Source organism: Pristis pectinata, chromosome 7, assembly GCF_009764475.1.
Source record: "Pristis pectinata isolate sPriPec2 chromosome 7, sPriPec2.1.pri, whole genome shotgun sequence".
Lineage (NCBI taxonomy): Eukaryota > Metazoa > Chordata > Chondrichthyes > Rhinopristiformes > Pristidae > Pristis > Pristis pectinata.
The window spans coordinates 56,520,968-56,543,692 of NC_067411.1; the positions used below are offsets into that span (position 1 = coordinate 56,520,968).

General features: G+C 40.5%; 1 protein-coding gene across 3 annotated transcripts in view; it reads left to right on the forward strand.

Moving 5' to 3' along the window:
• cenpe (centromere protein E) overlaps positions 1-22,414 on the forward strand; it is a 109,722-nt gene extending 87,308 nt beyond the window's left edge. For all 3 annotated transcript variants that reach the window (XM_052020556.1, XM_052020558.1, XM_052020557.1), the window contains 7 exons: positions 116-337; positions 9,027-9,227; positions 12,211-12,323; positions 12,424-12,521; positions 14,264-14,429; positions 15,408-15,772; positions 19,720-22,414. In XM_052020556.1, the coding sequence (XP_051876516.1) occupies positions 116-337; positions 9,027-9,227; positions 12,211-12,323; positions 12,424-12,521; positions 14,264-14,429; positions 15,408-15,772; positions 19,720-19,817 (1,263 nt within the window). In that variant the 3' untranslated portion in view covers positions 19,818-22,414. The remainder of the gene's footprint in view (positions 1-115; positions 338-9,026; positions 9,228-12,210; positions 12,324-12,423; positions 12,522-14,263; positions 14,430-15,407; positions 15,773-19,719) is intronic.
• Positions 22,415-22,725: the final 311 nt, after the last annotated feature.

Below are 22,725 nucleotides of genomic sequence, written 5' to 3' on the forward strand. Positions count from 1 at the left end.
AAGCCAAGTATTTAACTTTAAAATCACAAATTGAGAAACATTTTGAAGTCTTTCTGTGCAGTCGCTTTGGTGTACTAGGTTGCTGAAAGTGTATTTCTCTTTACTGTACCTTCAGAATGAAGCTACATTTTCCAAGTCAGTGCAGACTGGATATGTAAAGTACATCAGGAATTCTTGTAATGAGATGGCTAATCAGAAGAAAAAGAATGATGAGCTGCTTTTGGAAATTGAAACTTTCAGACAACAATCATTCAACAAAAATGGCTGTGATCCAATATTGGCTATGGAGAACCAGAAGCTGAAGAAAAAAATGAAGACTGATGAACAATTGCTTCAGGTATGTAAACAGCATTAATTCTTTTTCTTGAGCCAGTAATTCTTTTTGTTGTTCAACAAAATTTTTAGGTTACAGTAATTTTAAAAAATAATGGATATCATTGTTCATTATTTGGTAGAATTTGTTAGTTGGAATTTGAAGACCTTGGAGATTTAGTTTTCGAAGTAACCTCCATGTAGAGCAGTTTTATGGTGCTGTATTTTCCTATCAGAACAGGAATATGGTAATTCTAAAATGCAGTTGCATTATACTCTGTGAACTGGATTGGTCCAGACCTTCTTCCAGAAGGCAGTATGTCAGAACCATTGCCCTCATTCTCCAGAAGGAAGAAATCATTGCCCGCATTCTCCAGAAGGAAGAAATTAGAAATTATCGATCTATCTCATTACTTAATGTAGATTAATGATTTGGTTTAAGGTCATTGCCAATCAAATTAAGTCTGCTCTGAGGCTAGTGATTTTGTGTGGCATTCCGGGGGAAAATCTCTTGACAGCTTTGTGCTGTTCAGGGATTGGTTGCCTTCAAGCTGGCTGGGGATGGTAGACACTTGATTAGTCAGTTTGGACTATAACAGAATATTTCTGTTATTTCTGTTAGTTCTGATCTCTTCTGGGGAAAGTATAACCTGTACAAAAGGGATGGGTTACACCTGAACTCGAGATGGACCAATGTCCTTGTGGGCAGGTTTGCTAGTGCTGTTGAGGAGGGTTTAAGCTAGGTTGGCAGGGGGATGGGAACCAGAGTGTTAAGGCAGATGGAGCAGTTAGTGTAAAGGTGGATGCGATGTGCAGATAAGCTGTGGGGAAGAATAGACTATGGAAAGGACATGCATGCAGACTGTCGGATGGGTTGAAATCTGTTTACTTTAATTCGAGAAGTATTAAGAAGGGTGATGAACTTAAGAGCATGGATCAGCACGTGGAATTACGATGTGGCCATTACAGAGACTTGGCTGTCGCAAGGGCAGGATTGGCTGCTTGATCTTCCAGGGTTTAGATGTTTCAAAAGGGATAGGGAGGGAGTTAAGAGGTGGGGGAGCAGCATTGCTAATCGGGGATAGTATCAGAGCGGCAGAAAGGACATCGTGGAGGGATCATCTACTGAGTCAGTGTGGGTGGAAGTCAGAAACAGGAAGGGAGCAATCACTCTATTGGGAGTATTCTATAGGCCCCCCCAATAGCCACTGGGACGCTCAGGAGCAGATAAGTAGGCAGATTTTGGAAAGATGCAAAAATAACAGGGTTGTTGTCATGGGTGACTTCAACTTCTGTAATACTGATTGTCACCTCCTTAGTGCAAAAGGTTCAGACAGGACAGAATTTGTTAGGTGTGTCCAGGAAGGATTCCTGACACAGTATGTGAACAGGCCAACTAGAGAAGAGGCGATGCTGGATCTAGTACTAGGCAATGAATCTGGTCAGGTGTCAGACCTCTCGGTGGGCGAACATTTCAGAGATAGTGATCACAACTCCCTGACCTTTAGCATAGCCATGGAGAGGGATAGGAGCAGACAATATGGGAAAGTTTTTAATTAGGGGAGGGCTAATTACGATGTTATTAGGCAGGAACTTTGGAGAGTAAATTGTGAATAGATGTTCTCGGGGAAATGCACAGCAGAAATGTGGAGGTTGTCAAGGGACCACTTGCATGGGGTTTTGGATAGGTTTGTCCCACTGAGACAGGGAAAGGATGGTAGAGTGAAGGAACCACAGTTGACAAGAGAGATGAAACATTTAGTCAGGATGAAGAAGGAAGCATACTTAAGGTTTAGGAAGCAAAAATCAGGCAGGGCTCTTGAGAATTATAAGGTAGCCAGGAAGGACCTTAATATGGGACTTAGGAGAGCTAGAAGGGGAAATGAGAAGGCCTGGCGTGTAGGATTAAGGGAAACCCAAGGCATTCTACATGTGTGTGAAGAACAGGAGGATGACTAGAGTGAGGGTAGGACCGTTCAGGGATAAAGGGGAAAATATGCCTGGAGACGGGGAGGTCCTTAATGAATACTTTGCTTCAGTTTTCACTAGAAAGAGGGACTTTGACGAATGTGAGGTCAGCATAGAACAGGCTAATGTGCTTGGAGCATGTTGACGTTAAGAAAGAGGTAGTGTTGGAGATCCTGAAAAGCATTAAGATAGGTAAGTCCCTGGGGCCGGACACAGCATAGCCCAGGTTATGACGGGAAGTGAGGGAACAGATTGCTGGGGTGTTAACAATCATTGTTGCCTCCTCCCTAGCCACAGGAGTGGTATCAGAGGATTGGAGGATGGCAAATGTTCAAGGAAGGTATTAGGAATAATCCTGGGAATTATAGACCACTGAGTCTTACATCAATGGTGGACAAATTATTGGAGGGGATTCTTAGGGACAGGATTTACGAGCATTTGGAGAAGCATAGTCTTATTAGGGATAGTCAGCATGGCTTTGTGAGGGGCAGGTCATGCCTCATGAGCCTAATTGAGTTTTTCAAGGAGGTGACAAAACAAATTGATGAAGGTAGAGCGGAGGATGTGATGTACATGGATTTTAGTAAGGCGTTTGACAAGGTTCTCCATGGGATCCATAGAAACTTGGCTGTGTGGATTTGGAATTGGCTTGCCCACAGAAGGCCGAGAGGGTGGTAGTAGATGGAGCATTTTCTGCCTGGAGGACAGTGACTTGTAGTGTTCCGCAGGGATCTGTTCTGGGAACTCTGCTCTTTGTGATTTTTATAAACTACTTGGTTGAGGAAGTGGAGGAGTGGGTTAGTAAGTTTGCAGATGACATGAAGAAGATTGTTGTAGGTTACAGTGGCATATAGACAAGATGCAGAGTTGGGTAGACAAATGGCAGATGGAGTTCAATCAGGATAAGTGAAGTGATATTGCTTTGGAAGATGAAATTTGAAGGTGGAGTACAAAGTTAATGGCAGGATTCTTAACAGTGTGGAGGAACAGAGGGATCTTGGAGTTCAAGGCCATAGATCTCTCAAAGTTGCTGCACAAGTTGATGGGATGGTTAAGAAGGCGTATAGTCTGCTGGCCTTTGTTAGTCGAGGGACTGAGTTTAAGAACTGCGAGGTAATGTTGTGGCTCTATAAAACTCTGGTTAGACCACACTTGGAGTATTGTGTTCAGTTCTGGTCACCTCATTATCAGAAAGATGTGGAAGCTTTAGAAAGGGTGTAGAGGAGATTTACCAGGATGCTGCCTGGATTAGAGATCATGTCATATGAGGAAAGGCTGAGCGAGCCAGAGCTTTTCTCATTAGAGTGAGAGGACTGGAGGTGACTTGATAGAGGTGTACAAGGTTGGGGGGCATAGATAGAATGGACAGCCAGCACCTTTTCCCCAGGGCAGCAGTGGCCAATACCAGAGGACATCCATTTAAGATGAGAGGAGGAAAGTTTAGGGGAGATGCCAGAACTAGGTTTTTCACACAGAGTGCACTTTTAAATGTCCCCACTGTATCTACCATCACACCCAGCAGTGCATTCACACTGGAATGGACTCTTAGGTACATAGATGTAAGAAAAATGAGGGTTATGGGCTGTGTAGGAGGGAAAGGTTAGATTGATCATGGAATAGGTTTTTATAGGTTGGTACAACATTGTGGGCCAAAGGGTCCGTACCGTGCCGTACTGTTCTATGTTCTCTAAAATGGCATTTAGGGTGGAAATCTGCAGTTGAATGTGACTTTCTGTGTGTGTTAGTAATTTCTTCCCAATTAATGGGTAGGAAACTGAAAGCTTTCCTATCAAATCTGGAGTTTGACAAGACTGCCGTCTCTCTATCTTGTTTGTGTGTTGCAGCATAAGCATGCAAGGGGTTATGATCCCAGGTAGTGGAAGTACTCAAATCAGACCTCCCTGTCTATGGACAGTATCTGCCACTACTGGTCTGCAGATGGAGCATCTGTGATTAGTTTGAACTTGCCTTGTGCCAAAGTGAATCACAGCACAAACAAGGCCATATTCTTTGGTAACTGGTTTGACTGGTCCCTCATTCTTTTCACCATCAGATCACATTACCTGAAGGTGTTGAGAATGTGATTCAGAGTTGCTGAAGCATTCAAGAGCTGACTGGAGATGTGGGAACATATAGTGGTTGAAAAACTGGAGATGTGGGAACAGCTCTTGATAAAAAGAATGTGGTCCTCTCATGCAAGATGCTTTGTGTTGCTATAAATAGCACAGCTGTGGTCCATACCCTGACAGTCACCCAAAATGTCTTCTATTTCATATGGAGATCAAAAATAGATAAGTGTCCACAGAGATGTGCAAATTTCCAGGAAAACTGAATGGGTAGGAAGGACTGGTTTGGCTATGTTGCTGCAGAACATGCCATTCAGTTAAACTGACCTGTATCAAGTGTGCCCTTGTGGAAAAGTTTGTCTAGAAGAACATCTTTGACCATCAGTTAATTAGGAAGTGGTGTGATCTACCTGGACTGTCCTCGAGGCTCTTTGGGGAAAACAAGATCTGGATGCTATTAGATGGTTCCCCAAACACATTTTCAAAGGTATTGGGCACAATGCATCATTACCAGAACCTTCAAACAAGCTCTAATGCTTTGCTAGGCTGGTTGTGATGAGAGCTATCTCTGTCAGATCCATAGTGTAGCCCAAGTCTCAGTTCTGCCCCATACTCCCCTTGAGGCAGCTATGGTAGGCATGAGACGGCCATCCATCTCCTTCTGGAATGTGTCATTGGAAAGAAATGTTGGAGAGATTTGGTATTCCATGATTAAGAAGTAGAAACACAAGTGTGATTAATCTCCAGATTATTACCTGAGCCTTGTGCAAATTGGCAAGGGAAAAAACGGGATTATGGAGGTAAACATATGGCTTAAAGCCTTGAGGCAGAAATGCATTCATGGGACCCTGGCATCAGTACTGGGAATGGAGAGAGTTGCTCCGTTGGGAGGAGTTTCACCTGAAATGTGTTAGGACTGGTGTCTTGTCAAGCCACACACATAGGGTTGTAGACAGGGCTTGAAACGAAATGGGGGGGGGACGTTTCCAAGAACAGAGAGAGGCCCCTCAAAGCCCAAAGGGGACACCTTTGTGTGGAGTCCCAGGAGATGGGCAAGGTCTGTAATGAATATCTCTCTTACTGTGGAGAAAGGCATGAAGAGTTCAGAGCTAGGAAGAGTAAATGGGGAGGTCTTGGGGATAGTCTACATTACAGTAGAGGAGGTGCTGGATGTCTTAAAAGGTATGAAGTTAAACAAATCTCCAGGGCCTGACCAGGTTTATCCAAGAACACTGTGGGAGGCTAGACAAGAAATTGCAGGAGCCTTGGCTGAGACTCTTGCATCGTTGTTAGCCATGGGTGAGGTGCCGGTAGACTGGAGGGTAGTGAAGGTTGTACCTTTATTTAAGAAGGGCAGCAGAGGAAAACCTGGGAACTATAGACCAAGTCTGTGGTAGGTAAGTTACTGGAGAGGATTCTGAGGGATAAGGTATGTATGCATCTGGAAAGACTGGTTGATTAAGGGTTAGTCAGCATGGCTTTGTGCATGGGAGATCATGTCTTGATTGACTTTTTTGATGAGATGACCAAGAAAGTTGATAAGGGCAGGGCGGTAGATGTGGTTTATATGGACTTCAGTAAAGCCTTTGACAAGGTTCCACATGGTAGGCTGCTCTGGAAGGTTAGATCGCTTGGAATCCAGGGAGAGCTGGCGAATTAATTAGCTTGATGGTAGAAAGCAGAGGGTGATAGTAGAAGGTTGTTTCTCACACTGGAGGCCCATGACTCGTGGTGTGCCTCTGGTTGGTGCTGGGCCCATTGTTGTTTGTCATCTATATCAACAATTTGGATAAGAATGTACAAGGCATGGTTAGTCAGTATGCAGATGACACTAATATGGATGGTTACAGTGGACAATGGAAAGGTTATCAAAAATTACAGGGGGATCTTGATCAACTGAGTAAGTGGGCTGAGGAATGACAAATGGTGTTTAATTTGTTTAAGTGTGAGGTGTTGCATTTTGGAAAGTCAAATCCAGGTTGGACTTCCACAGTGAACAACAAGGCCCTGGAGAGTGTTATAGACAGAGGGACCTTGGAGTATAAGCACGTTGTTCACTGAAAGTGGAGTCACAAGTAGACAGGGTGGTGAAGAAGGCTTATGGCATGCTGGCCTTCATAAGCCAGACCACTGAATATAAATGTTGGGAGGTCATGGTGCGATTGTACAGGACGCTGGTGAGGCCGCACTTGGAGCATTATGTTCAGTTTTGTTCTACCTGCTATAGGAAATATGTTATTAAACTAGAAAGCGTGCAGAAAAGATTTACAAGGATGCTGCCAGGAATTGAGGGACTGAGTTACAGGGAGAGGTTGGACAAGCTAGAGCTTAGGAGACTGAGAGGTGATCTTGTAGAGGTGTGTAAAATCATGAGGGAAATAGATGGGGTGAATGCACTCTGTCTTTGTCTTAGAGTTGGGGTATCAAGAACTAGAGGGCATAGGTTTAAGGTGGGAGGAGAGAGATTTGAGAGGAACAAGAGAGGCAAGTTTCTCCAGCCAGAGTGTGATCACGACATGGAATGAGCTACCGCAGGAAGTGGTTGAGGCAAGTACATTAATGACATTTCAATGTGACTTGTTCCAAAAGGGAGGAAAACAGAAGGTGGGGAATTATAGGCCAGTTACGTCAACATCTATTATTGGCAAGATGCCAAAGTCAATAATCAAAGGGGAAATAATCATTTAGGAAAGCTGAATATAATCAAACCTAGTCAACATGGTTTTATGAAAGACAAATCATGTTTGAAAAATTTGCTCGAATTCTTCGAGGGTGTTACAAGGAGAGTTAATAGAGGGGAGCCTGTAGATGTGTATTTAGATTTCCAAAAGGCATCTGACAAGTTGGCACATAAGAGACTGGTGCATACATTAAGAGCCCAAGGTATTAGAGGAAGTGTGTTAGCATGGATTGAAAATAGGCTGTCAAATCGAAAACAGAGTTGGAATAAATGGGTCCTTTTCAGGATGGAAGAATATAACTAGTGAAGTACCCTAGAGGTCAGTTCTTGGCCCTCAGTTGTTTACTATTTACATTTATGGCCTAGGAGAGGGAACAAAATGTGAGGTTTCCAAGTTTTCTGATAACACACAAATAGGTGGCAGTGTATGCTGTGATAAGGGCATTGTGATTCTGCATTGGAGTACAGATAGATTTGAGTTATTGGGTGAAAACCTGGAATATGGAGTTTAGTGTGGGGAAGTGTTACATTCAGGTAATTTGATTGCTATCTGTATTAGTCATCCATCTGATGTTGGCTCAGCTTGTTTGTTTTTTTTCCTGAGTGGAAAACATGCTCAGCTTAACCTGCACATTTTTGCAGCTTCTGCAGTGTTTTGTTTATGTTCTCACAATCTAACTCTTATTCACTCATTGACCAGATAACTTTGTTTAAAGCTTATCCCATTGACCGTGCTGGTTTTACCCTATCAGAGACGTCTTCCCTCTCCCACCCTCCCTGCAGCTTAACAACCTTCCTTGACTCCTTCCAGTTTTGACGAAGGGTCTTCAACCTGAAACATTAGCTCTGTTTCTCTTCCCACAGACGCAGCCTGACCTGCTGAGTATTTCTGGCATCTTCTGTTTTTATTTCAGCATTTTGGCCTTTATTGTAAAGGCGTTGAAACTTGAGAAATGGAGGGTTTTGTTACAATTGTGCAGGGTGTTTGTGAGGCTGCACCTGGAATACTGTGCAGTTTTCTTCCCTTACCTAAAATAAAAGGATACAATTGCATTGGAGGCAGTCCAAAGGAGACTTGCCAGGCTAACTCCTGGGATGAGAGGGTTGTCTTATTAAGAATTTGGGCTTGTATTCCTTGGAGTTTAGAAGAATGAAGGGGTGACCTATTTCAAATGTATAAGATCCTAAGGAGGCTTGGCAGGGTAGATGTTGAGATGTTTTTGCAAGTGGGAGTCACAAATATAGGGCTGGTCATTTAAAACTGAGGTGCGTAGAAATTTCTTCTCTCAGAAGCTATTGAATCTCTGGAATTCTCTGCCCCCATGATGCTGGAGGCCAGATCATTAGATATATCTACGGTAGAGATTGATAAATATTTGAAAGATTGAGGGTTATGGAGAACTGGCACAGAAAAGGAGTTGAGGCCAGTGTAGATCAACCATGAACATATTGAATGGTGGAGCAGACTTGAATGGCCTTGTGGCCTACTGCTCCTATTTTCTTGTGAGGTTCGTTCCGTACAGCTGTGTAACTTGGGACTTTCAGTTCTCCAAAATGTCCCAGAGACTTTTCTGAGACACCAACTGCTGCAGGAAGATGATCAGCTTGGTGAAACGTGCCTTCTGGTCTGTCCAAACTGCGCTGGTCTTCCGATACAAAAGTGTGCATGACTGATTATTGCAGGCTAGCTCATTCCAGGGTCTGGGACTGTGTGCTGGGAGACACTAAAGCTTGGTCCAGTTGCCACAGTTCAAGACATGCCTTCCATTGCAAACTTGAGGGGCTGGAACCTAGGTAAAATCCTTAACGATCATGGAATGTATGTGAATGTAAAATTGATTTTGTGTTGTTGTAAATCTTGAATGGTGCCATATAAATGTATTGCATTATATATTTGTAGATATTATGAATAAAATATAAATTATATTAAAACATCTTGAAATGCAGTACTCTTGAAATAACTTGGAAGAGGTAAACTTATCCTAACTATACAATTTCAGACAATGGAAATGAAGATTCAAGAATTAGAACTGGCATTGACCACAAGCCAAGAAACCAACAAACTGCAAGAAGATAAAGTCACGCAATTGCAGACAGAGTTGAGCTCCAAAACAGAGAACAAACTTGAGGATCTCCAGGCAACGTTATTGAAGAAGGACAACCAGATTAATAGTATGGAAGAAGCTCTAAAGCAGTTGCAGGTTTGAGGCTAAAAATCAATATGTTGATGTGAATTCCAAAAGTGTGCACCCTACAAAAACTAGTACATTTTGGTAATTTGCATTTAGTAACAATGCATGCAATTCTTCTCCCTAAGTGGAATGTGGTTATTGCCTGTAAGGCCAGTGTTTATTGTCCATTCCTTGGTGTACTTGAGCAGATGATGGCAAGACACAAGATTCTGCAGATGCTGGAATCTGGATCAACACACACAAAATGCTGGAGAAACTCAGCAGGTCAGGCAGCATCGATGGAGGAAAATAAACAGTTGATGTTTCGGGTCGAAACATTGACTGTTTATTTCCCTCCATAAATCTGCCTGACCTGCTGAGTTCCTCTGGCATTTTGTGTGTGTTGCAGGTGATGGCAAGGTGCTGATTTGTATTACTGGATCCATATGGTAAGATCATTCTTATGTGTTTGGGAAACAGTTCTAAGATTTCAGCCCAGCAGAAATGCCAGTAGTAATTTCCAATTTGCTATGACTTGTGATGTTAAGATGAGAATATTTTCATGCTCCTTCTGCCCTCATCCTTGATGGTGAAGACATCAAGTTTAGAAGGTGTTGCTGAAGAAACCTTGGCAGTTTGCTTCAATGCATCTTGGGAGTGACATGTTGATATTTGAGGGAGTGAATGTTTTAAAGTGGAAGTTGGTTTGCAGATCAAATGGGCTTTGTTCTGAATGGAGCTCAAAGAAATTGGGGCTGAAAAGCAATAAATCCCAAGAACTGGTGACCTGCATCAAGACTGTGAACACACTGCAAGTTATTTTCCAAAATTTGAGAGTTTCTGGGATGGTTCTTACAGATTGAAAATAGCAAAAGTAACCTCACTGCTTAAGAACAGAGAAGCTGGGATCTGTGGACCTGTTGGCCTGACAACTAGTGTAGAAGATTCTAGAGTTCTTATTAGGAAACAGGGCACTCATAGCATTGGGCAGAGTCCATATGCATTTATAAAGGAGAAACAGTGTGATATATCTGTTAGCTATTTATCTATTTACAATCTCAAAACTGAATAGATGAGGGAGAACCAGTGGATGTGGTATTTGGATTTTCTGAAGGCCTTCAGTAAATTGCTTTCCGAGAGAGTATTAAACATTTACTGTACGTGGGATTGTGTGGTTGGGTTACCAGACAGAAAACAGATTAGGAATAAATCATTTTTGGGCCCCAGCTGTTCACAGTTTATAATTTTGATGAGCAGACTTAGTATATTGTGTCATGTTTTGCTATTGTTACAAAAGTGGGTGCCAGTATGGGCTGTGAGGAGAATGCAGAGGTTCTATGTGAATGGCTGAGGTTGTGCAGATGAAATGTAACATGGAAAAATTTGAGGTTATCCACTCTGGTTTAAAAAAATAGAAAAGTGCAAAACTGACGAGATTGAAAGATGGTGTCTTTGTACACAAATTGCTAAAAGTTAATGTGCAGGTAAGTAGAAAGGCAAATTGCAAGAAGATTTGAGTACAACTTTGAGAAAGCTTGGTCCAATTGTGTAAGGCCAGCTGAGACCACGTCTGGAATGTTGTGTGGAATTGGCCTTTTCTGCCATTCTAAAGAAGGATATACCTTCAATAGAAATTCAACAAAGGTTGATTCCTGGGGTTGGTGTTCTCTCACATAAGAGTGTGTTTGGACCAAGATTGAGTGAAATGAAAACAAACAATGCTGGATATAATGAGTAGATCAGGCAGCGACTGAGAAGAGCTTAGAGTTAACATTTCAGGTCAACAACCTTGCATTATTTTTGCTTCTAGAACTGAGTGATTTTGTTGAACCCAAACCATTGGATGGTGCTGATAAGTAAATTTATTCAATGATCACTTGATCATCAATTACACATTTCAGCAACTTGAGATAGACTGACAGCTTGGTAATTGTAGAGATTTCTTTTTCCCCCCACAATACTTGAGCAGTTTTCCATTTTGTCAGATAGATGTCAGTATTGTTGCAGTGTTAAAGCAGCTTGCCTCCATACAATGCACAAAAATAACTTGCTTCATTGTCGCACATTGTCCCAGCCTGAATTGATAAAGTTGCAATGCACTTGAAACAAGTTCATTGTGATTATTTCAGTGGTATGTATGATAGGCAGGATCTTCAGAACTTGATGGGGTTTTGTAGATTTCATTTGTTAAACTGGATCACTCCCACAGTTGATAGAATAAGTAGGAAGCCAGTTGTGTGTAGAAGTTAATTACAAAGGAGTTAAATGGGAAAAGTTTTCCTTGAGAAGTTAGAATAGTCTGTCATTTTGAGTATAATCTTGTTCATCTCGAATGTCAAAAAAAAAATAACCTTCCAGTTGACAATTTTTGGTGCTTTTTGCATATTTCCTTGAACAATCTCACTTTCAAGATGGCATAGGAAAAAATGCAATTTTACCCCCACAGAATAACATTTTTGAGATAATTGTGTGTCAGTGTTGGATGTACTCTTGGCCTTGCAAAGTCATGTCACCAGATTTGGGAAGAGAGTGGGATATTACTCAAAGCCCTTACACAGGGCCCCAAGCATTTTGTTTTGAAAATTTCTGCATTTGAGCATGTTTCTGTTTGAGCTCAAGTTTAAGAGCAGGAACTCAGCAGGTCGGGCAGCATCTCTGGAGACAAACGGGTAATCAGCATTTTCTGTCGTGGTCTTGCATCATGACCTGACCTGCTAAATTCCTCCAGCAGTTTGTTTTTCCTCCAGATTACAACATCTGCAGTCTCTTGTGCCTCCAGCTTTCTGATTCTGTTCATAACCGGTGATAATTTAAAATTGTTTGATTTGTTTCAAATTTTAAGAATGATGGTAATGGCACTCATGACATTGAAATGGAAGGCAATCATTCTGATATTGTTTGAAAGCAATAGCATTTCTCAAAGTGCTATAAAATGCACGTTTACTGTATGCATTATACTGTAGCAAGGAGTAAATACTCAGATATCTTTTGCATTATTTTTCTGACCTTGCAGGCTAAGCTGGACATGGGAGCTCAACCCTTCAGAGAGGAAATGCATGAGCTGAAAAATCGCTTGTTTATATTGGAGATGGAGAAGGTTAAAGAAAGCAAAAATCTTGAAAATCAGTAGGGATATCAGCTTTTTTTTTATTCTAAACTTTTTAGCTAAATTTATCAGATTTTTATTTAGATGACATTGAAAACAAAATGAATTGCTTTATTGTAGGATTAGTTCTCTAAAAGCCAGCTTGGAACATAAAGAAGAGCTGATGCGACAAACCAAGGAAACACTGCGAAGATATCAACAAAAACAGGATACCACAAGTTAGTTTCTTAATTCATTACACAGAAATAACACAAAATTGCGAACCCTTATGCAACTCGATTTTAATTGTATGCACTGAAATTCAGGTAGAATGAGAATCGAATGCATGTAAGTTTGAGATGCATAAAATCTTCCAAATATGGGCAGCATGACATAACAGTACTTAAAATAGCATCAGATCTTATCAGAGTTTGAATGACAAAACTTTGTGCCATTAGTCCAGTTAAAATCTCTTATTTTAGATGGGGGAGGGGCAAAATTAGAAAATATTGGAAATACTTAGCTGGTTGGGTAGCAAAGGACAGCACAGTGGCACAGAAGGTGGTATTGTTGCCTCACAGCTCTAGCAGCCCAGGTTCAGTCATGCTCCCTAGTGCAGTCTACGTGGCATTTGCACATTATCCTTGTGACTACACTGGTTTCTCCCAGGTGCTTCAGTTTCCTCCCATACTCCATGTGCTAGTTGGTAGGTTAATTGGTTACTGTACTGTAGGTGGGTGGAAGAAGAATTGGGGGAGATGATGAACATGTGAGAGTATGTGTTACAAGAAAATAAGTGGGGGAATGGGATTGATGAGATTGTTATGAGAAATAAATGAGTTGATGTTTTGGATTAGTGACTTTTCATCAGAACATTAACTCTTTCTCTCTCCTCGAAGTTTAATAAAGTCACACGAGGGTTAATTCTAGAAGCAGACTAGAGGACACATTTTCAGACCAAGGTTAAAAGAAGATCTAGAACATAGAACGTTATAGCACAGTACAGGCCCTTCGGCCCACAATGTTTGCTGACATTTTATCCTGCTCTAATATCTATCTCACCATTCCCTCCCACGTAACCCTCCATTTCTCTATCATTCATGTGGCTATCTAAGAGTCTCTTAAATGTCCCTAATGTATCTGCCCCCACAACGTCTGCCAGCAGTGCGTTCCACGCACCCACCACTCTGTGTGGAAAAACCTACCTCTGACATCCCCCTTATACCTTCCTCCAATCACCTTAAAATTATGCCCCCTCGTGTTAGCCATTTTCATCCTGGGAAAAAGTCTAATATGGGAGTTCAAAATATTAGGATTTTGAATAGATAACTGGGGAGAAAAAGTTGTTACTAATGAAACTGACTTAATATCATTCATAGAAAAGAGAATTCCTCTAAATTCTTTTTAGACAGAAGCCTGTTAGTGGAGTCTAGTTTAAAAGTGTCATGGTTTCAAATCCTTAAACCTTTTGAAAATCCTAATAACTGAAAGTCATGGAAATGTCATTCATGGCATTGTCGGAGTTTACCAAGGAAGGTTGTTAAATGAAATCCTCCATAATTTGTTCATCTGGTTATTTATTAGGGCCTGGCTTTGTGCTCAAAGGAAGCAAACTGTTGCCTAGACTTGCTTACAAAGCATGGATGGAGCATTATTGTAGATAATTAAAAATTGAATGGGATTGTTTATTGATTTTTGGAAGTACAAGATGGCAAGCTCGTTTCCCACCTGTCTCACCCTCTCCAGCATTACTGGAATTTGCCCTCTTTGTGTACAGTATGTGTCTTCCAAGTTGTCACATGTACAATTAATTGGGCAATAACTATATGAAACTACTTTGTTTATACATATTTGTTTTAATTGCTTTTCAATGTAGTCAAATCTACTCAGTCCTAGGCAAAAGTTGTAACTAAATTGGAGTAGCATTGTTTGGAATATTCCACTGTTGTCAATAATGTTTCATTTTTAATTTTTATTCTAGTTATGGTTGAAAATAATAATGAGATATGTTCTACTGATACATCTCTGACGTGCAGTGCTGGAAGTGGAATAGTTCAGAATGCACTGTTACTTGTGTTAAGGTCTGAGAAAGCTAAACTTAATCAAGACCTAAATCGCCTCAAGAAGGAAAATGCACGTCTTGCAAGGTAATTTCTTGCATTCACATACATTACCCTTTATTTTGTTGATTCTAAAACACTAGGTTTCTTGTAGTTACGTGCTTTGATAGGTGGAACCTGTATATATGAGCCTTGAACTAAAATTTTAAAAAATCTCTTGACACCCAAAATGTTTCCACCATTTATAAGGTACAAATGATGCAATACTCTCTACTTGCCTAAATGAGTGCCTGTCCAAAAATACTCAAGAAGGTTGACACCCTCCAGGACACAACAGCCTGCACTTTTGACACTTTGCTCACCATCCTAAGCATTTTTTCCTCCACCTTAGTTTACTATCTGCAAAATGCACTGCAATTACTTGCCCAGGCTGCTCTAAAAACACCCTCTGCATTACAATTCTGACTTTAAAAAAAACAATGGCAAAGGCAGTAGGTACATTCAAACTTGACTATCTATAGGTTCTCTTCCAAGCTGCACACCATCCTGGCTCAAAAATTGGTTTGCCCCTCATGACTGGGTCTAAATCCCAGAACAGCCTACCCAATATCGCTCTGGGAGTACTTTACCAGAATGACATGAGCAATTTTAGAGGGTTTTGCCATCTACCTTTTTACCATCATCACCTTGGGCAATTAGAGATGCGCAGGGTGCTTACTGTTCTGCTTTGTGCCCAAGTGGAAAATCTATAGATCAGAATGGCTTTGGTATAAGGATGCTAATTTAAAATATAACAATTCAGGACCTTAAGACTTGTTGCCATGAATTTCATACAACTTAAACGTGCATTTCTCAGTATTGCCCTCTGGAAGTTACTAACTATGTTACTTTATGAAATATTATTTTGCGGGTAAAATGTCTTTAGATTTGGTGCTCTTGTGTTTTTGTTTCCTATATTACAGTTTAAATATTCAGGTTAAAATTTCTGAGTATTGTTAACTTGTGATCTTCAAGGAAAATTTATCTGTGGATGTTTCAGACTTGGTCTCTTTTTCCCTTTTTTAGAACAGTGTCTGAGTTAAAATATGAAAATACTAGATGGAAAGATAGAGCATTAAAGCTTAAAGAAAAGGAACGAGAGTCCTCAGAATATCAGCGTGAAAATGTTCCACGTACTTTGACTCCAAGTCTAGAAGAAGGCATCACTCCTTGTTCAGTAACAGAGCATGCAACAGTGCCACAAAAAGTTGAATCTTCAGAATTATTACCTTCTGAATTCAAAACTGGTGCCAAACTGGATGAAACATCACTCACTTCAGAAAAAATGCTACCTGTTGATTCTTCTAAAGTATCATCCTTTGGGACAGAGTCAAAGTGGCTATTGCCTCGCTCCAAAATTTTTGATAACTCCCAGCTGGGTTTCCCAGCAGGTAAGTGCCTTCAGCTTTTGAATGGTTGAAATGGATCTGCACATGTTCTAATTTAGTAATTAGTGAGAAACAATTAGACTAGGTTCAATTTTGGCTGTGGGTCAGTTGTAAAACTCTTAATGATGTGACTAGAAAGTAGAATACAACAATTCGTCGGGAAAAATATATGTTCCACAGTATCTGTAAACAGAGGGCTTAGCTTTAAGTGGTGATGGGGAAGTGTTTTAGCATAAGCACCCTTTGTAATAATTTTATCAGAATGTAAAATATAACTTGGGTCACAATATTTTGAAGTTTTCTTTCTTGACTATTGAACAAAGTATATAAAATTCTCTTTTAAAGTTGATGGTGTGTTACTTTGCATCCTATGGTAATATAATAGTGTGCTTTTTATAGACTTTGCTGGACTATGCTAAATTGTCAAAAGATTACTGTACCTCCTGAAATTAGTGTAGAATATTGATCTTTGTAGCATGGAGGAAAGAAGTCAGCTGAAAACATCAACACCACCTGTCTTCCCCACATTGTTCCATTTTTGAAAACAAATTAACCAATTGCAAAAGCAACTCTTGCCATCACCCTCTGCCTCTAATTATAAACCAATTTTAGATTGAATTTCCCAAATTGCTCTGGATCCCATGAGCTCTAACCTTTTTGGGCCAATCTCCCAAGAGGGACCATGTCAAAGGCCTTACTGAAGTTCATGTAGATTCTAACTTCACTATCTCTTCAAAAATAATTCATTCACATTAGGTAGACAGAATTTCCCTTTATTGAGGATAGACAGCTTGGCCTTGTTAAATCTCTGTCTGTCCAGGTGCAAATTAATCCTGTCCCTCAGAATTGTGTCTAACAATTTCCATACCACTCTTGTTGGACCCAGCGGCCTGTAATTATCTGACTCCCTTCTGAAGTAAAGTTACCACACCTTCCAGTCATTTGGCATCTCTTTGATCAGAGAAGATTTGAAAATTTCAGAGCCCCTGCAATCCCTTTCCTTGCTAACCATCCACCATCCCACTTGCTCTTTCAGAGACAGCTCATGAGACCCTGATGATTTATCAACATTCAAGCCAGCTAAAACATCTACCTTCTCCTTTTCCATGGTAATTTGGTCTATAATTCCACCATTCCCTTCTTCTGAGTTCTCCAATGACCATGTCCTTCTCCTTGGCGAATACAGTTAAGAAGTGTTCAACTAAGACTTTGCCTACATTCTCCAGCTTCGTGCAATGCTTACCAGTTTGATTCCTATTGGGCCTTACTCTTTCCTTAGTAAATCTCTTGCCCTCGATGCACCCAAAACATATGCTTTGGGATTTTTCTTGATCTTGCCTGCCAGTGGTATTTTTGTGTTGCCTCTTCACACTTTTCTAATTACTTTAAGTACGACCGTACACATTTTGTGTTTCTCTAGTGCCTCTCCTGTTTTTGGTTCAGTAAGCCTAGGATAAGCTTTTATTTTCCTTAATCTAACCCTTGGCATCTAGGGTTCATTGGACTTGCTGTCTTTGCCTTATGGAAACACATTAGCCTGTGCTGTCTCAATTTCAGTTTTGAATTCTTCCTACTCAGAGTCTGTTGACATAGCTTCCAGTTGCTGCTTCTGGTCCACTTTTGCCTGTTCCTGTCTTATGATATCAAAATCGCCCATTTGTCAGTTCAAGACTTTAATTTCCAGTTGATCTTTGCATTCTCCATAACAATCTTAAAGCTGAAATTCATTGTCTCCAAAATGTCCTCCCAGTGACACTTGCTCCACATGCTAGGCTACCCTCCCAAAGTACCTCCTCCAGTTAGACAAGCTGGCTCAAAAAGTTCTTCCGAACTTTAAACTCGCCACAAACAGTTACTATTGGCAAGGTTGAAATCCTCTATTACTTACCCTATTACTTTTATACTTATGTGATTTGCATGCATATTTCTTCCTCTAGTTCCCACTAACTGTCTGGAGGCCTATAGTACATCACCAACAAAGTGATCGTCTCCTTTTTGTTTTGAAGCTTCACCCATATAGCCTACTTGAAGAACTTTGCAGCATTGAACTCATTTGCAACATCTCTTCCTCTTTTCAATCAACCACTTCCATCTCCCATCATGCCCGAAGATTCTATAACCTGGAATGTTGCTTTGCCATCTCTCAACCACATCTGCATGATAGCAATAATATCTTGTTCCCATGTGTCAATATTGTTAGCTCTTCAGTCTTGCTTGTCGGACTCCTTGAGTTAAAAATCAATGCAGTCCAGCCTTGCAGTCCGTCATATGACCTATCAAGTCCATGTATGCTCTGCCAAAAGGGCTGACTTCGTTCACTTTCTACATTTGACCATTTCTCACCACCTACTGCATTCCTATTCCCCTGTCAAATTAGTTGCAACACTCCCAAGAATGTTGGATCAGTTCAGGTTCTGGTGCAACCTGTCCAACGTGTATAGATCTTGCCTTCCCCAGAAATATTCTGAGTGATCCAGAAATCTAAACCCTCTCTCCTGTACATCTCTACAGCATGTATTCATCTGACCTATCCTTCCTTTCCTACACTACTTAGCATGCAACATCAAAAGTAATCCAGAGATTAAAAAGCAGGGCCAAAGATTGTAATCTACCTAATTCTGACTTCTCATTCCACTCTTTGTTTTTTGTCCCCTTTTAGAATGTCTGCAAGGGTTCAGTGACCCTTGCACCAGGGTGGTACAAACCATTGTGGGTTTGTGTCAACAGTTACAGAAGTGTCTTGAGTCTCCTGCCACTTGTGCTGCTCTCCTCTTGTGCACCTTAGGCACTGTGGGTGCCTTGATATTAATTCTGGCTGTACTCCCCAGAGGAACGTTCACTCCCACTGTTTTCCAACTTGGGGGAAAATCAGGTCTGGAGTGAGTTTTCCCTGTCTGCCCACCTTCCTCTGCCTGATGGTCACTATTCCTTCGCTGACTGTATTTCCTTGAGTTACAGGGTGACCATCTTTTAAAAATGTGCTCTCTTTTTAACTAATCCTCAGATGCACTATAGTGCCCCCAGCTGGTTTTCAAGTTTCAAAATCCAGTGCTCAAAAAGGTCAAACCTTCCTGCAGATATGGTCCTCCAAATTCCAAGGAACACTTAGGAATTCCCACAAGCTGGATGCCGCACAACACACATGGGGGAATAGGAGAATAAGGAGGGGGTATGCTTTAGATGCAGAATGATGGGAGGAGGTAAAACTGAAGCAATAACCCCAGTGTTCGCTGAATGAACTGCACATTCAGTTTCTGTGCTGTATATCCTGTGTATCCAGTAGTACATTTTGTAAAGAATTAGAAGCAGTAGAAACTAAATTGCACAGATGTAAGCAAATTTTGTGCAGCAGTTTCAAAGGAAAATTGGATCTGGATGGCTAAAACATAAATTAACAAGGCTACAGGAAAGTTCTTGGGAGAGAGATGAATTGGATAGCTCCATCAAAGGGTCAGCAAGGGCACAATGAGCAGGATGGCCTCCTGTGCTTTGATATGATATGAGAAAGAAGATAATCCAGGGGCAAATACTTGGCATAAAAGGCTTGATGGAAAGTAATTAAGCAGGCAAAACATGTCTTAGAACAGCTGTAACACAAAAATGACCCTTGCAGGTGAAATTTTGTTACTAGTGAAATCTTGATATAAATCTGCAATTTTGTCTTGTTCTACATTTTTTTTAAACTGTAGATTTTCTTGGAGCTTGAGCAACCCAAGGAAATAATCATTCATTGAGAAGGATGAACATTGGACCAGCAAACAGGCTTTAATGGTGTTATGAACTCTGAACCTAATGCAATGTGCTAGGGAAGGGCTAATTTTTTTGAAGCATATCATTTAGTTTAAGTATATTTCTTGGTAATGTGGAACAGAGTCTTTTCACCCTAAAATAGTAACTGGAAGAAAGTACAGTTTGAATCTTTATTAATTTTGGAATTTTTTTGTCTTTAGCTGAAAGTCCTCAACGAAAACCTAAATCTGACGAGAATGAATATGATGACTGGTGGCCCAAACCCTCTGATTCTGATCCTCAATGTAAAGTGCAATGAAAGTTGACCAATTGGGAGCGAGATTAGGTTAAAATCTATCAGTTGAATTCATTATTGTACTGTGGAAATCTATTGTTATGCTGCTCACTGAAGAGTAATTTGATTGTACACTTTGCTTGAGCCTTGTAGCTCAGATTATCACTGATAGACTGGATGATGTAATAATAAGAGAATTTATTCTCCTAACTGTGGTGAACAAGACCACAAAATGTTAATGTTAGATGCCCACATTTGGAATATCTTCCTCCTCCTAGCATTGATGTTTCTTGTTTCTGATCTATATTACTTACAGCAAATGAATAGTTGACAACAATACTTGAGTCAAATGAACAAAGGTAATAGCTTAATTGTGTGGAATATTTCCTGTATCAATGCTGTACCAATTTCTGTAGCAATATTTAAACAACTTTTATAATAGAAAATAATCATAACCCTGCTTATGTTGTGAGTTTGTACACTTTTATACTGAACATTTCTATTGAAAATTTCTCACTTCAATAAAAGCTGAATTTGTTTTGTTAATAAATAGCACTAGATTAACATTGCATTTTCCTCACAATTAATCATCATAATTTGCAAGAACCCAAGTTGGAAATTGAATGCAAAGCATTGCTAGGTATTTAGTCATAAGGAACCGACTATTATGCAATGCAAAGTTAATCTTGAGCAGGATCTCCTTCTTCGCCTTCGGAGGTGCAGCAAACTGAAGAGGATGGAATGGGGCAAATAACTGAGAAAGGGCAATATGGAGGAGGGAACACTAAGGCAAGAACATTTTCAACAAAAGCCTTAAGAGTGATGCATTCCAAGCCAAAAAAAACTCAGTAAGTCAGTGGAGTGCAAAGAATTGTTAATTTGCCTTGGGATGTTGGTATGAGATGATAGTTGTTTGCTAAACATGTTGTAGGGAATGGTTTTGAAATACTGTCAATGGAGCATGACGTGCCTCTGAATTTTGTTCTGAGTGTGAGGAGAACAGTGGGTTTTGCACTTGAATTGGGACAGAAAAACTTCATAAAGAAACAATTGGATGAGTTGATGTCATTCAAAGTTGATCTCAGCTACACAGATTAAATGCCATATCAATCTGGAATGTTACATCTATCTGGGGATCTGGGCCTTGGTTTGCCATTTCAATGCAGTATTGAATGAGCCAGTGAACTGTGTGACAGTATGTTTCATTATTAAATGATTGTCCACAGAGTGTAAGGAAGTGCACTTTGGAAAGTCAAATTAAGATAAGGTATCCTTATTAGTCACATGTACATCGAAACAGTGAAATGCATCTTTTGCGCAGTGTTCTGAGGGCAGCCCATAAGTGTCGCCACTCTTCCAGCACCAACATAACATGCCCATAACTTCCTAACCTGTACGTCATTGGAATGTGGGAGGAAACCGGAGCACCCGGAGGAAACTCATGCAGACACAAGGAGAACGTAAAAAACTCCTCACAGACAGTGGCCAGAATTGAACCCAGGTCGATGGTGCTGTAAAGCATTACGCTAACTGCTACACTGGTAGGACATGTATGATAAATGCCAGGGACCATGGGAGTGTTGATGCACAGAGGCCTTGGCGTGCAAGTCCATAGCATTCTGAAAATGGTGACACAGGCGGATAGAGTCGTGAAGAAAGTATTTGGTATGCTTGCTGTCACAGACCGAGGCACTGAGTGTAAGAGCTGGCTTGTCATGTTGCAGCTGTGCAAAAAATTGGTTAGACTGCACTTGGAGTACTGTGTACATTTCTGGTCAACACTGTGCAGGAAGGATGTGGTAGCAATAGAGAGAATGCAGAAGAGATTCACTAGGATGTTGCCTGGGTGGAGGTCTATAATTATAAGGAGAAGGGACAGGCTGAATTTAGTCTCACTAGAATATTGGAGGCTGAGTGGTGATCTTAAGGTTTTTAAAATTGAGAGGAATGGGTAGGTTAGATAGTTGGATTCCTTTTAAAGCAGGGGAGTCTAGAACTAGAGGGCATGGGTTTAAGATAGGGGAGAAACTTCAAAGGACATCTGAGGGGAGAAACTTTAAAGGACATCTGAGGGGTAAGTTCTTCACAAAGAGTAGTGGTTATCTGGAATGAGCTGCCAGAGGAGATGGTAGAGGCAGATGCAGTTAGAACATTTGAAAGACATTTGGACAGGTACCTGGATAGGAAAGGCATTGGATACAGGCCAAATGCAAGATAATGTGGTTTGTGTAGATAAGCATAGTGGACAAAGTGGGCTGAAAGTGCCTGTTTCTATGCTGCACAATTTAATTGTCCACAATTTAATTGTGCACAACAAGGGAATTTAATTGTCCACAAGGTTTCACACAAGGAGAATTCAATTTAAACTTCAGATAATATATTGTCTTCACTAACCAATTAATTATGTTGGTTTAACGAGGTTAGTATAATTCCCCAGCGTTTGTTTTCTATTGTTATTCTGTGAGGTGAAACCTTTAATTATAATTCTGTAACATTCATAAGTGACTACGGAATCTCTTCTACGGAAACCCTAATGAAGAAGGTAACATTTGTTTGGATGTTTTTTTTCTGGTAGATTTGATTTTAATCACTGTGTGTAGCAATTAAAGCTTTCTGAAACTAAGGAATCCACGTGTAATGGTTTGCTGTTATTTATGTTAAACTCATTAAGCAGGTGATGATTTTGTACTAAAACCAGTGTGAGCTGTAATGTTGACTTCTGCTTAAAAGTTCTTGTTTTAAGGTAGAGCATAAGTACATAAACCTACAGTTATATTACAAGATGCAGCACTTACTGTTGACAAACTTAATGTTTGCAACAATGTTTCATGACTGAGAAGCAGGCATACCCTACACCACATGACTCAGGATCAGAGTATGAAAAAGCATACCGCAAGAACAGTGCGTTCCATGCTTGCAGATACTTTGCACT